The sequence below is a fragment of the Paralichthys olivaceus genome, chromosome 8 (genome assembly GCF_024713975.1).
Source record: "Paralichthys olivaceus isolate ysfri-2021 chromosome 8, ASM2471397v2, whole genome shotgun sequence".
NCBI classification, from domain to species: domain Eukaryota; kingdom Metazoa; phylum Chordata; class Actinopteri; order Pleuronectiformes; family Paralichthyidae; genus Paralichthys; species Paralichthys olivaceus.
In genome coordinates, this window is record NC_091100.1 from 10,941,003 (window position 1) to 10,956,514 (window position 15,512).

At 38.8% G+C, this 15,512-nt stretch overlaps 3 protein-coding genes across 3 annotated transcripts in view; 1 reads left to right on the plus strand and 2 right to left on the minus strand.

The window, feature by feature from the left end:
* The first annotated feature begins 499 nt into the window (after nucleotides 1–499).
* Nucleotides 500–7,735, plus strand: adra1d (adrenoceptor alpha 1D). The gene is made up of 2 exons (XM_020100329.2): nucleotides 500–1,829; nucleotides 6,542–7,735. The coding sequence occupies exons 1-2, from the start codon at nucleotides 878–880 to the stop codon at nucleotides 7,090–7,092; spliced, it is 1,503 nt and encodes a 500-aa protein (XP_019955888.1). The 5' UTR covers nucleotides 500–877; the 3' UTR covers nucleotides 7,093–7,735.
* Nucleotides 7,736–8,976: 1,241 nt separating this feature from the next.
* On the minus strand, nucleotides 8,977–10,628 carry LOC109637757 (5-hydroxytryptamine receptor 4). The gene has a single exon (XM_020100312.2). It carries the CDS (start codon nucleotides 10,449–10,451, stop codon nucleotides 9,375–9,377), a length of 1,077 nt encoding a protein of 358 aa, XP_019955871.2. The 5' UTR covers nucleotides 10,452–10,628; the 3' UTR covers nucleotides 8,977–9,374.
* A 4,063-nt stretch (nucleotides 10,629–14,691) lies between these two features.
* LOC109637756 (mucin-2-like) overlaps nucleotides 14,692–15,512 on the minus strand; it is a 71,481-nt gene continuing 70,660 nt past the window's right edge. The window contains exon 49 of the mRNA XM_069530589.1: nucleotides 14,692–15,377. Within this exon, the coding sequence (XP_069386690.1) occupies nucleotides 15,286–15,377 (92 nt within the window). The 3' untranslated portion in view covers nucleotides 14,692–15,285. The remainder of the gene's footprint in view (nucleotides 15,378–15,512) is intronic.

Sequence of the window (15,512 nt, forward strand, 5' to 3'; positions counted from 1 at the left end):
CTTCTTAGTGATTACAAGACACCGATGATTTACATTTATTATTACGTTTACAAAACACATAGACGAAAGAAAGATTTAAGTAAATTTTAAATTTAAATAATCAAAAGAATTTCCAAATGAACTTACAGAACAGCTAGATAATTGCATAATTTTTCATACATATACATTCAACTCAATCTTTGCACATATTTACAAAATCAGTATCTAATGATAAAAAGGACAAAAAGCAAAGTGAAGTGATCATTATTATCATTATAGGGCACTTTGGTTTGTGACAGATTATTCACTTCTCTGTACCATAGGCTACATTTAACACTTTCATTCTTCATCCACATGTCAGGAGAAGATATGCAAAGTGACTGAGTCATTTCCCTCAGTGTGTCTTGGGCTGTGGTCAGACTGAAAGTGACGCTCTCTTGTGGAGAAGGCAGCAGTAAATACGTGACGTGTGGGTGGAGCTGTAGATTCAGACCTGCTGGACCAGCTCTGACTCTGAGCTGTTTCCAGAGATGCCTCCAGTGGAAAACCACCGCATGGGAGAAATTAACCTCGATGTATTTGTTTCGTTTAAAAAAAAAATTTTTTAAATTATTATTATTGTGACTAATATTGCGCGGATTCCATGCAGAGTCTGGCCCTCAGCTGTTTTTTGACGTGTCTGTTTTTGCAGACATCACTTTCCTAATCATGCATGCACGCGCCTGTAGCTGTGTAGACTTTTTATTTTCATGCTCATATTCTGAGCTCGACCTGCAGATTGTGCACGTTTCGCATGCAGAGCCAGAGTGAGTTTGATGTTGCTGCTGTGAAGACAGAGTGAGATGAAACTGCTCTGTGTGGAAAACTTGCTCTAAACTTCTCTTTATGGCGTTTCAACATGTCAGACTCTAACCCGAGGAACGAGAGCAACTATGGGATTTATTTCGCAGAAGCCTCCAATGGATCTATCTTTGTGTTTCCAAACGACAGCATCTCGACGTGCAGGAACTTCACCCTGGACTCCCGGGCGGTCGGGGTAGGGATCTTCCTCTCCGCTTTTATTTTGGTTGCGATCGTTGGGAACATTTTAGTCATCCTCTCTGTGCTGTGCAACAAACACCTGCAGACCGTCACCAACTTCTTCATCGTGAACTTGGCCATGGCGGACCTGCTGCTGAGCATCATCGTGCTGCCCTTCTCTGCGTCTCTGGAGGTTCTGGGATGCTGGGTATTCGGCCGGGTGTTCTGCAACATCTGGGCAGCGGTGGATGTGCTCTGCTGTACCGCGTCCATCCTCAGCCTGTGCGTCATCTCCATAGACCGGTACATCGGGGTGAAACACTGCCTCAAGTACCCGAGCATCATGACAGAGAGGAAGGCTGTGGCCGTCCTCGTCCTGCTGTGGGTGTCCTCCACCGTCATCTCCGTGGGGCCGCTCCTGGGCTGGAAGGAGCCGCCGCCGGTGGACGACAGCATCTGCATGATCACGGAGGAGCCCGGTTACGCGCTCTTCTCCTCGCTCTTCTCCTTCTACCTGCCGCTCATGGTCATCCTCATCATGTACTTCAGGGTGTACGTGGTTGCCCGCAGGACCACCAAGAGCCTGGAGGCGGGCGTCAAGCGGGAGAGGAACAAGTCGATAGAGGTGGTGCTGCGCATCCACTGCCGCAGCGCGCTGGAGGACGCGCGTCCTGCCAGCTCCAAGTCCAGCAAGAACCACCCGTTCAGAAGTTCGCTGTCGGTGCGGCTGATGAAGTTTTCCCGGGAGAAAAAAGCAGCCAAAACGCTCGCCATCGTTGTGGGGATGTTTATCCTCTGCTGGCTGCCTTTCTTCTTCTTTCTGCCCATGGGTAAGTCTGTTGGATTTATAGTTCTCTTCCCTGTGGTGAAACTTTAGTGCATCCAGCCTTTCCTAACATCAGATGTACATAGGGATATTAGAATTTCATATAATCCTGGAGCATCATCACAAATCCATCAAGTCAAAAACTTCTATCACCTTCACTGCCTCCTCAAACAGCTTTCCAGATCCACTCATTCGTTTGCTATCAAACTGGGTGTGAATAATTAATGCTCTTGTGTCACTTTGAGTGATTAAATTCTTTTCAGCTCTATTTCAATGAACAGTGCAACATTTTGGCTGCAGGAGCAGGACAGTGTCACACAGTTCACAAAACACCTGCAGGAAATTAAAAAAAACAGCACAGTAGGATTTTGGGTATAACAGGACACAGAAATCAGCAGAAGCTGTATTCATTTGTAGTGCGTTTGGGGAACTATGCTGGAATTTAAGATTGTTTCAATGTCATTAAAATAAAACCTATTGTCAGAAAAGTGCAGATCTACAATGTGAACATTGTGATGTGAATTGTTTTTCTATTTTTTGTGAGGGCTGGCTAATATCCCAGAGTAATATACCCTGGCATTCTTCAGTAAAAATGTCAATCTAAAACTGAATACTCCCAGTTCTTGCAAACATCACAGCTGCTTATTTCAAGTAACAGCTACCGTGGACTCCATAACTGTTTTAGACTTGCAGAATTCACCAAGCGTTGGATTGTTCACCCACTAATAGGGAACGTGAGCTGGGTTTAGACCGTCGTGAGACAGGTTAGTTTTACCCTACTGATGATGTGTTGTTGCAATAGGAATTGTAAAAAATAATGACTCACTACTTTTGTGCTTCTAAAGGGGATTTGTTTTTTGGTCCACATTTGTAGTATGGAAAGGTCACCACAAGATGGTTACACTGAATATCATGATGACCAGAGTGAGCCATTAAGGCTTCACATAAATCAAACTGAAAAAATAGGCAGCATGCATACAAAGCTGCACTTAGAGAAAGTAAGAGTGCACACACACACACACACATACAGTATATATATATATATTTATATTCAAAACTATAAGTGGCCTCATGAATTTTCATTTTGCATATATTTCGTGTAACTGACTGTAAAAGCCATTAAGAACAAATGGCCCATAACTGATCAGGTATAGCTCTCAGAGCTTTGTCATTCTTGCTGCACCCCCGAATTTACAAAATCGACTTATCAGAGCAAAGTCTGCGGAAAATGAAATGAGTGCTGATTATCACTTGGTTCACTCAATGGGAGTGAAACATTTTTTAAAAATTTGTATTCCCAAGTCTGAGACAGATAGACATCGCATGGAAATGACTAAAGACACAAATAAGTCAAACAAACTCATTGTAATTGTGAGTACAAATCATTCATTTGCAACTTATGGGGACTTGATGTATTTACAGTCTCTAATCATAGCTGTTTGTTTCCCAAATGTCTGATTAATGAGTGTAGTTGCCACAGCCCACAGGTCCTCGCCTTGCTCACCCATATTCGCCTAGTCTGAAGCACTGTGTTAGACACATCTGTAATGAGTAACCTTTTACTCACAGAGGCATACGTTTTAGCACTTCTTGTGCCAACGATGCTCTGTGACTGCGATGATGCAAATCTATACATAGAAGTCTGACTCATCAAAACTCTAGTGAGAGTGCCCTAACACTATTTGCTTATATTTGTGCTCTTAACATATGGATACTTTTTTATAGAGAGAAGGTGACAGCATCAAGAGAAACAGCCTTTCTGAATTACATGTGATGTCTTATTGCTCAGTAAATGTAATAACATAATAATTGACTGATTAAAAAGTACAAAGCTCATTAATCAACATATTTCAAGTTCCAAACGATAAACGCAACAGCTGGCCTTTGAGTTTTAAATGTATACTATCTATCCTCTAAGTAGGGATATAGATACACTGAAGTTTTACAGTAAATTTATATTATAAAAAGTGTTGAATATGTTGGCCAATACATCTAGATTAAGTGCATAATGATAGGTGATGTTATAGAAATCCTCCATGACTGAACTCTGTGGTAGATTGATCCAGTTAGTTGGATTTTTCACTGTTTGTAAGTTTTTCTCTATTCAAAAGATATGTCTGATGATTCAACAACAACGACAACAACAACAATTGCAGCACACATTGTCTATGCAGCCGCACTTTTGCACTGTCCTGCTGCTGTAAATACAAATCCACCATAGTCTTTACCTATGTTTTAGTAAAATCTGCTAAAAATGTTTCAGAAACTGATTTAACTAACTATTTAAACATTTTTTGAAACAATAAAATTTATATTGACAGACCATAGTTAATTGTTAGTTTTGGCCTCTTCATGGAATATATTGATGATAATAAAATATCACATGATCCACCAGCCGTTCACTTAAGGAATAGTCTTATATAGTCTGTAATACATATACAAGTAGCACTATGGCTTTGAAATTGTCATGTGGCCAGTTTGGCTGATTACGAATGCATATCATAAATCATGTATTCACTGAACCACAGCCTGGCCCTGGGCGGCCTCATGTTTAAAAACCTCATTGTCAAATGTTGACATGCACATGGAACGTTAAATGTCAAGGTGTTAATGCCGTATAAGCTCTGCAGCTGACGCCTGATCTGGATTCTCTGTCTTCTCACACTAAAAAAAAGCAATCATGACATTTTCCTGGTAAATTGGACAGATCCCCAGACTCCTTCAGTGTGAATCTTAAGCGTTCATGTGTCGCTTGACTTTTTGATTTGTGCTGAGGTATAAGCTGAGAAAGGATTTAAGATCTTGCAGATGTCAGACTGAAAATATACCGTTCAAAATAAAGGCAATAAGACAAAAAAAAAAAATCACCTGTTGCCATGGCGCTTCAGTCGTGCGTCAGAATAGTGAATCACTCGCTGTCTGCTATTTAGATGATGTCACTTCAGTGAGAAGAATCAATGAAGGACATCATCTCCTTTAATGACTTCATTCACTATAATCTCCAAAGGTGATGAGTCACAACTCTTTTTTTTATAAAAGAACGATTTTACAGAAATGAGAGCGATAATTTATGCAGCAGAAAAAAAATTACAGTTGATCTATTACTCTGATTTATTTCTCAGTATTTGTCTATGGGTAAATGCCACAAGGCTCCTCTGTGCATTTATTTCACAGTATTGTGATAACAGAGCTCAAATTCAAGTGGACTTCTGGGCCTCTGTGTCCGGGGTCAATGCTGTGTTCAATCCAAGCCTGGGGGAGACCAGGAAAGGAGAAAGCAACAGCAAGAAGCAACATTCCATGAAAAACAGTTTGTCATTGCAAAGAAATGAGCAAAGCAATGGGAGCCTGGGTTGCACACAAAGCAGTTTTCCTAAAACTCATGCAAACATTGTAGAAAGCCTAAAATGGTCTTTGTTAAGTGTTTTTTAATGTCCTGAGAGAGAAAAGATAGCTGTTGCTTTTTTATGCCACGCTAGTTGATGCATGTGATATTTAGTGGGAGCAGGATTTTCAATCGCACGGACGACAAAGACAGCTTTTGCATTCTTAACCATAATAAATCAGACAAACACGTAGCAAGACAATACATTCTGTCCTCCCAGAGAAACCACAGGGAGTTTAAAATCTGTGTAATGGTGTTAGCAGCCTGGTGTTAATGTCTGTCAGATGTTTCATCAGATAAAATCATTTAAGATGTAATAGTCTTGTAACAAAAGAGCTGTGTGTACTGGGGCTTGTGGTTGAAGCGTGTTTTGTAAATATCTGTTCCATTAATAAAAGTCCACTGAATGTCAAAACCTTCCTTTTTTCCTATTAATAAACTCCACCAAATAGATTCTGCTGCACAGTAAATCATTCCATAAACATAGCTGTGACTATCCAACTGTCAGCAAGATGAAAAATGCATGTATGTAGCATAATAGCTTAATACAGCCACTGTGCACACACATGCATCGTTACAAAAAATATATAGAGATGTTAAATTAACTTTTTCAATTCAATTTTTTTAATTTACTTATTGAATATTTTACCCAATTAAAGTTTAACAAAATATTTTACAAATTCATATCTGGTGTTTTTTAAATTTAGTTTTTATAAATATGAGCTGCTGTTCGACATTATGATCAAAATGTATTCTTAACATACAAATATTATGAACAATAATACACTTTATTTACGTAGTTTTCTAAAGTAACAAAGTCCTTCACAGAAACAAATAACGGAGATTAATAGAGCAGCGATAAAAACTAGAGAATCAGATCAGTTCATAAAACATAGGGAATAAAATATACACACAAAAAAACCATGATAGATGGATAGATAGATAGATAGATAGATAGATAGATAGATAGATAGATAGATAGATAGACAGACAGACAGACAGACAGACAGACAGACAGACAGACAGACAGACAGACAGATAGACAGACAGACAGACAGACAGACAGACAGACAGACAGACAGACAGACAGACAGATAGATAGATAGATAGATAGATAGATAGATAGATAGATAGATAGACAGACAGACAGATACAGTATCTATCAAATGGAGACTATCTCTCCATTCTGTTTCATATTCCATATGTATGGATTTGGAGAGATAGTCTCACTTCACACTCAGAGAACCAAGGTTCCAATGTAACCATGTGGAATTGAAAGATTGAAAGCAGTGCCTTGTACATTTACTCACAACTCCTACGTTCTCCTCTAGGTTCCTTCTTCCCAGCACTCAAGCCGTCTGAGACTGTGTTCAAGGTGATCTTTTGGCTGGGCTACTTCAACAGCTGCATCAACCCCATGATCTATCCCTGCTCCAGCAAGGAGTTCAAGAGGGCTTTCACCCGCCTGCTGAGGTGCCAGTGTCACCAAAGACGGAGGGTGCTGCGGCGCTTCTATGACCAGCGGTGGCGGACAGCAGTCAGGGGTTTGACGAGGGACCAGGGAGCAGACCATAAGCCCAGCTACACCGTGCATGAACCCTGTGGGAACTCTTTGTTGCACAGGGGGAAAGGGCACCCGCTTGATATAAAGAAATGGAGTCTGTTTCCACCGCTGCAAAAGTCCTCCTTCCAGCTCAAAGAGAAAGTGAACAATCTGTCAAATAAAATCAAGGGAGGGGCAGGAAAAGGTACCACACCTGCCGTGGGCCGGATTGACACAGTGGACACAGTCTCTATGGGGATTTACAACTCCTGTGAGCAAAGCAGTTATCAGTTCTATGATCTGGCAGATTGCTATGGCCTGAAGGAGACTGACATTTAGAGGGTCCCCAGAGAATCTTTTTATTTATTGTTCAAGAGGACCATATTGGACCAACATGCAAGAAAGACTAAATATCAGAGAATCAAATGTTGATCATGTTACAGTCTGAGAATAATGACTTTAACGCAGCACAAACATTAGACTTAAACTATTTCAAACACTCATGAGCGTCATGTTTATTTAGATGAGAATTGAAGTGGACGCAAAAGTAATAAACTCCCTGGACTTCATTTTACTGCCCATAATTAACAGGGAAGACATTTGACATAAGCCAGTGTCATTACTACTGTTTTACGTATTTCTTCATTTTCATGAAAGTCTCCATGTTTTCAAGTAACAGCCAGTAAACAAAAAAGTGCAATTTTTTTTTATTGCTGAATGAATTATGACATTTTCCAGTTCTGACAAGGCATTGTAAAGGTAAAAGGTCAGTAAAGATGCTGCACGGTATTTATTTCAACAGATCGATTTACAAGTTAACTTGATATTGATATGTACACTTGTTTGAGTAAAACACCAATGAGTCTACTTGGCCATTTGTAATTTGCATTACCAAGTGAGTGCTATTGTAAAATGAATATGTTTCTTTTATTTTTTGATGTTATATTTATGTCAAATGAACAATAAAATAAAATTTTCCATACTTTAAGTATGTTTTTGGATAAAATAATATTGAAATCAAAAAGAGATAATCAGTATTTTTATTTGTGAACCAACGTGAACAGAGTAATGCAATCTGTTGACAGACAATCAAATACAAATAAAGATTTTATGAATTTAAATTGAGAGTAACACAAACACATACTTTTTTAGCTGCAGGGAGTGTATTTACTCGAGATGAATAGATCTCAGTTGCTTACTATTTAAGCTTTGTTCCATCACATGAAGTTTACCCAGAACCTTTGTTGAACTACGGGAAAATCATCATTTGTTTCATAAAAAAAAGATAGGAAAACATTTCTCATCAAAAAAAATCAAATACCTGGAAAGAAATCAATGAGCAAACTACTGCTAGTATATGAGGGAGTACTTTCAAAATTCAAACACACACACACACATTATTCTGTCTCACTGAATTAATTAAAAGAAAATTGTGCTGACAAGACAATGTAACTTCATCAACACTATTTCCTCACTCAATAGATAACGCTTACTGGTTCCCAGTCAGAGCCAGTCGCTGCCTTGACCTCTAATTGTGTACAGACATCACTGTCAGAATGTGGAGACAGACTTAATGACTATACTTTACAGCTAATTAAAAGTGAGACTAATTTGCTGTTTCTGGATACTTTGCTTTCTGGGCAGTGCCATGCAGGATTGGATACAATTCAGGAAGAAATGATGTGAGGTGAGAGCGTCAAAACATAAGAGGGGTTACTTAGGTTTCCATTTTCATCCTTTACAAGGGTCACACCCAAAGTTGAGTAATGCTATCTAAAAAAGTTAACAAGTAAAGAAAACAATTTTTTTTAAAAGCTTTTTAAAACTTCTAGCTAAATTTCATCTCTTCGTGTCTATGCAGCCCACAAAAACCACTTCCTCCATGGAGCACATAGACTGTAAAGGTTGAACGGAAGGGATGGAGGGATAAATCTGTTGGTCACATTTTAAGGAGCCTTCGAAATGGGACAGCCTAGTCACACCGCTGTGACACAATCGGTCTTCAAATGCAATTCTGAGACACAGCTGCTGAGACCACAAACTGGCCACCAGACAAAAAGCAGACACAAGTATCATGGCAACTGAAAGAAAATAGGGTGTGGTCACTTTTCAGTTCAGGTTGAGACATAGTTGAGATTAAAAAACATTTAATATCAGATCCATGAATATATTTACATATATACAGTTTTAACATATTAAGATATTATGTAATAAGATGTGTGCAGTCACAGAATTTAAAGATTGAATCGCTGTCCAAAGCTGTTGTCTGTTCAAAAACAATTCATTTAATTCAATTCATTATCAGAGAAACATTTTTTTATATTGGGTAATTGTTCTTCCAAGGCGATGGCAACACATGAAATGTATAAAAAGCTTATTAACAGAAAGTGCTGACACTGGAAAAAGCCTTTGTGACAGAGCCGATCCACACACTCTGAGTACATTACTTTTGCCTGGAAGGAAAAGAGCTGAAGTCATAGTTAACGACACTCCCACCTCATTAACTTACAAAGGTAGTTATTCCTAATTCAAACCTGGTTGTAACCAACATTTGTATTTAGTGCCTTAGAATCCTTAGTATTCATTGGTCTTTGTATGCCTACACAGATATTAGTTGTATTTTATGGTTGATGAGCACGTTCGTTCGCCTCCTTCCTGGTGTGAGATAGTTCCATCCCTGGGGAGGATCCAGGAAGGCATACCCTGCAGCCGATGAACATGAGGAATGCCCTACGGAACGAACGGTTGAAGAAACCGTACAGGAAGGGATTCAGAGATGAGTTGATATATCCTAGCCATAAAAATACATCCCAGACAACCACCTCTGTGCTGTATCCAATAAATGGGTCCACAATGTTGACTGTGAAGAACGGCATCCAGAAGATTAGGAAAACTCCCATGATGATGCCTAAAGTTTTTGCTGCCTTTCTCTCTCTTTTCATTGCTTTTCGGTGTCGTTGTTTCTTGCTTGAGTCTTTGCCCACACCGGCAGCCATCTGGCTTTCCATGGCGCTGATCTGCCTGGCCTGCCGTTTGGCAGCTTTGAAGATCTTCCAGTATGCTATCAACATTATAGCCATTGGCAAGTAAAAGGCTACCAAAGAAGCCATGACAGCATAAATGCGATTGACCAAGAACACGCAGACATCTTTAGGGAGCAAGATGTCCACACCAGCAATATGAAGATCTAGCATTATGGGACAAAAGGAAATGAGCATGGGAACTGCCCAACATACAACAATGAGGAAAGCTACTCGATTGTGGGACATCTTTAAAGAGTAGATAAGCGGGTTGCACACAGCGTAGTAGCGGTCAAAGGCAATGCAGCTGAGATGGAATATGGAGGCAGTGCAAAGCATAACATCTAAGCTGGAGTGAAGCTGACAAAAAAGGGCACCAAAGTACCAGCATCCCTCAACCGTCCGAATCATACTGTAAGGCATCACAACCAGGCCAACAAGACAGTCAGCCACTGCCAAAGACATGACAAAAGAATTTGTGGGTGACTGCAACTGCTTGAAGTAGGCGATGGACAAGACCACCAGGAAATTTCCCACCACTGTGCAGGCGATGCCAACAGAGAGGAAGGCATACAGGAAAATGCGCGAGACCTGGTTTCGAAATGTAGCACAGGACTGAAGTTCAATCTGGAGAGATGTGTTAGCTTCTCTGAGAAATCCCAGGCTGTTGTTATCCATGGTCCAATCAAACCTGTTAAAACAAACAGATGCAGTTTAAAGTGATTTGTTTTGACATTGTAGCAAGTGAGGCAGTGAAGCAGTTTGCTTTTTTCAGACATGATTGCTGCACCATGGTAACTTGTCATTAGTTCATTTCTAAGCTGTAAACTTTAGTTGATGCATGAATCCCCAGGATGTGAGCCATCTGTTCACCTTGTACAGTGAGCAAAACCAGTGGGATTGTCATCAGTACAATCTTGTTGTTAAAAGGACTGGTTTGCTTGTTTTCTAAACCAATAAAAATGTCAGATAAGGAGGCAAAGAATCATCAGTAATGATCATTAGCTCTCCTCAGGTCTTTTGGAGTCGAACTTCCCTTACAGAAAAACCACTGGAGTTTCACATGTCACATATGACCACATGTGTTTACCTTTTCAGCACATGTTTCCCATGATAAATGTGTGAAACACCTGCAAATACGTACGTGATTACATTTGCACTACATGGTACCACATGTACTACCATCATTTCCACATGTGCTCCATATGTGGCAGCATGTGGAAGCACGTTCATGTGGTTTTTCAGGAAGGGTTGTCACAATTATTACAATAACAGGAAATGAATTGATTTCACAATTGTGTTACCCTCACCGAACTATTATGTATTTGTTAAATTTGAGTCCTTACATATGTCACACAGCACAACACATACAAACAGCAAGTGGCGGTGGTTTGAACAAGGATCAGATGTTCCGCCTGACTCTGGCAGATTTTAATGAACACCACAGGGACTGTGCAGTGATAGTGAAGTGAAGCTGAGTGAAATTGTAGGGTTTTTTTTGGCTTGAAGACTTTGTTGAACTGACATGATGATGTGCAGCTATCCATTCCAGCGAAGTCACCGTGAAAGCCGTCATTTAAACACACAACAGGTCGATCGCATGATATCCATTCAATTTAAAAATTTGTATTCAAATGTATATTTTCTGCAACACACACGCACAGTAAATCAAATTAAGTTCAATATCAGCAAAAACAGCTACAAAGACATCAAAAGTAAAATTATGCTGATTGTAATTGTGATTGTTTAATGTCTGGTAATAGTAAACAGTACATACGGTAATGTATGTTGGCCAAAGTTAAAATCAGGTGCAAGTTTCATGAAAGGCACTCTTTGTATTTACATCAATTGCAATGCAGCAAAACTGCAGAAAACAATTCTGTTAGTATGATGGTGATGCACACATTAAAAAGTAAAGTTTGTTTTGAGTTTTTCTTTTAGTTTTATTTTGCTGTTATAAATGGAATTCTGAAAAAGCCACAGTTATGATGTCCCACTTAAAACATCCAATTTAAATTACAAGCAGCAGGTCAGATACAGTGACTCTGGCAAGCATATAAATGTAATTATTCAAACAAGACCTTCTGAATTCAGTTTAAAATCAAAAACCAACAAAAACCTGTATAAACAATGACACTCACCTGTATGGAAGAGAGATGTTCATCCGTCCTCATGTCTGCATCACACTGCAGATCTGTCGACATTGCTTTTCCTCAGAGACGAGGGGGATGAGAGAGGTGGGAAGTGCGCTGTAATGAACGTGTGCAGCAAAAAAAATACAGTCTGCTGTCAACTCCTCTGCAAACTCATCTTAAATTATTTATTAGTATCTTATTTCATATTTTGGTGACATGGCTATTTGAGTGGCATTTATGTTAAAATGACTTTGAAAAGTAAATTAAAAGTGATTTATCTTTTTTACATTAAAAGGATGTTTGTAGAAATCAATGCCAAAACCAAACCAATGTAAGTATCTAACTCTGTGTTTAGGACTGTGATACAATTATTTTTTCCAACAAAGTCCAAACCTTGTATGCTGTTTTTTTCAATAGATGTGACTCTTTTGGCTCTTTAGTAAAATGTGTCAACAACTATTGGATATACTCTCATGATATTTGATAAGGAAATCTTTAACAGCAGTAAACATTGCTGGAAAATCTATATAATGCTAAAAAACCACATACAATTTAAACACAGGTGTCAAAAGGTAGAACCAGAACCAGGAGACGTGCGGCTACAGACTTTAACTCAGGTAGTAAGAAGCTCACTTAAGAGTTTATGCTTCAAAGAAATGACCTGCAAAAAAAAGCTAATTTCATTTTATGTGTTGTTTGTTTGTATTGTTTATTTTTCATGAATTTGAGAAAGAAATAAGGATGCTCCATAACACTGACTGAAAACATCAGATTAACTTTGAACAGTTTTACATAAAAATCATATGATGAAGCAAGCATAGATGGCGTAGCATATACTTACCATCCACACACTTTAAATTAGATTTGCATGACTGAAGCTACACTTTCTACATACCCCTGAAACAGCACTCATCCTCTCTTTCATGTGCACCTCTCTTTTCATCCACTGTGCAGTGGAGCACAGCTTGCTTGAATACCTTGGGCCTCAGCCAGTGACAGGCGCATCTCAAGTGTGGCGGATGTCTTCTAATTAAACATGGGGGAGTTTTAATAAGGGGGCACAATAAAAGGCCCATTGACTCAATAACTAGTGTTTTTTCAGACCAGCCATTCATATGTGTAATGCAAGAGAGCTTTATGGACGAGGCAGAGTGGCTGCACATCTGTCCTTTTGTTTCAGAAAGGGGCTGAGCAGAGGTTGATCCTCGTGCTGCATTTTATGATATGAGTGACCCATCTCATATGATTGCACATTTCATTATCAGCAGTGAATTACTGTTAAATGACTCTTCACCTCACAATAATGTTGTTTCCTGGCATTCTGGACTGAATTTGCAACCATTTGTCTTTAAAAGTTTTGTTTATACAAAAATTTTTTTTTTGAGCAAACGCCAATGTGATTACCAAATAAAAGATATTTTAGGGCATTTTGATTTTATTGACTGGACAGTTCCAGTGTTAATTGGGGAGAGAGACTGGATAAGTCCTGCACAACCCGGTGAGCCAGCGAGCGCACCCCTTTACCCAAAATCTGTTCACAGGGTGTTGCTGTTTGGTGACAGCCTGCAGACCCCACTACTGTGGCAAAAGCAGACAGGGACAATATCTGTTGATAGTCACATTAGTAACATTACACGAAAATGACACCATCAACTAAGCAAGATTTAATGACTAGAATGAAGGTGTCTCTCACTCTGACTCCCCCTTTTCCATCATGCGTTGACAACTTGTCAACAATGGATAAATATCAATCATTATTAATGGCCAGTATCAAAGACAAAATTGATATAGAAAGGTTGGTCTGCACTGTAGCAGATCCAGTAATTCGGGTGTAATCCAGTTGTTACATCTTGTGACATCACACCCTTTACCTCATACATGCAACACAGCCTCACTGCTGTGTGATTTTTCTCCAGATGTTTTTATTGAGTCTTGATTTTTCCATTAAAAATTGTTCTCTGGCAAATTTGGAATTAATGCTAAATCATATGGTCCAAAAACTGAAAACCCCCTCCCCAAAAAGTTAAAGACATGTTGAAGGCTCCCCCAATTTGACAGCACAGGCCTTGAGCTTTCTTGGAGCGCGGAGCCTCCTCAGCTGTCCCCTGACTTAATCTGTATGATTGTGGGTGGGGTAGTCACGAATGCAGTGTTTGACCCCCTTAATGTTGTATCCTTGAGTATACTTAACTGCAAATATATCATCTCAGGGATGAAAGCAGCACACACAATTCTGAACTATTCTCAGGCTAATGCAGCCCTCTTCTGGTGTGTCGGTCCGACTGCATGTACAAGGTAAATTTGTACATTACTTATTAATATCATTCATGCTATATTGTTTAAGCACAAACAACACAAATCAGTCTTTCATTCAGATTTATAAAATCCCAAACCCTAACCACAGCAGTGACAGAAATAATTACACATTTACCTCTTTTTTCTTAGCCATCTCTATGTGCTCGCTTGCTTTGACATTGTCTGTCACATCGTATGTATGTTCTGTAATTTTTCTCGATTCAAAAGCTTATTTTCAATCCTTTCAACTTGTTTTGTAATTGACTGATCGAGGGTGTTGAAGACTACCTTTCTAGGAGATACAGTGGCTTAAATTTTATACAACAAGAAATATTGTGTAAAACCTATCCAACAAGAAATAAAAGCAAACACTTTCAAGATATGAGCCCTAATTAAGTCACTGAATGTTACTAAGTGAACAATACAGAGGATTTTGGACTACATCCTTTTTGCAATAAAACACAAAAAAAGAAAAACCAACAAGCATATTTCAAAGGCAACATTTTAATTTTTTGCTGACAAAAATGTATGTTAGTACTCTCATTCAACATGACTTACAATCAATTAAGATCTAAGAATAGTCTCACTAGTTGTTATATAGTATATGACTATTTCTAAACTAGCTTTCAGACACTTGTTAAACCTCATGGTTATGTTTCTTCATGGGTTAACTAGTTTCTTAATTTATGGCATTGGATTTAAACTGTATCCTGTTTGATTCTTTGATTTTTAAATATTTAGTACATATCCTCTATAAAATGTCAACAGTGCCATAAAAAGCATGAACAAAACACACTAATTGAACGACAGCTGCAAAAAAAACCCAACTCATATATGGTACTGTTATTAATAATAAAAGGTTTTAAAATAAATAGAGCGAAACACAAGTAATGAAAACCTTTCTCAATCTTTGACACCACAGCACATATCTTTTTACCACATCAAACTGTATTTGTAAATTTCATAATGTGCACTTATGTCTTCTGTTTTTGGTTTATTGTAACTTGCTTGTATCACTCTTTCCCAAAGCCCACTAAAAAGTAAAGTCAATGTATCAGCCTGTATCAGGATACTGGCTATAACTAGATGAGCATCTGTGCCACAGCCAGCAGGGTAAGTGAGAAGAATGCCAATGAGGCCATTGTGTGCTGAGGAGCACTCTTTGATGTAGACTCTGAAATATGAGAAAAAGCAAAAGCACTGGTCAGACAAAAAGCTCTGGATTCAATGTAATATCATAAGTTTAAAATGAGGGGGTCAAACAGAAGTCTTATTCCAACCTTTACTTTCCTTTCATTTATTACAAGAC

What these genes read in the sequence shown, in the direction of transcription:
- LOC109637757 (XM_020100312.2), bottom strand. Translation starts at nt 10,451, where the DNA reads ATGGATAACAACAGCCTGGGATTTCTCAGAGAAGCTAACACATCTCTC.
- adra1d (XM_020100329.2), top strand. Translation starts at nt 878, where the DNA reads ATGTCAGACTCTAACCCGAGGAACGAGAGCAACTATGGGATTTATTTC. An exon ending in CTTCTTCTTTCTGCCCATGG is followed by an intron (nt 1,830 to 6,541) that starts GTAAGTCTGTTG and finishes GTTCTCCTCTAG; the next exon opens with GTTCCTTCTTCCCAGCACTC.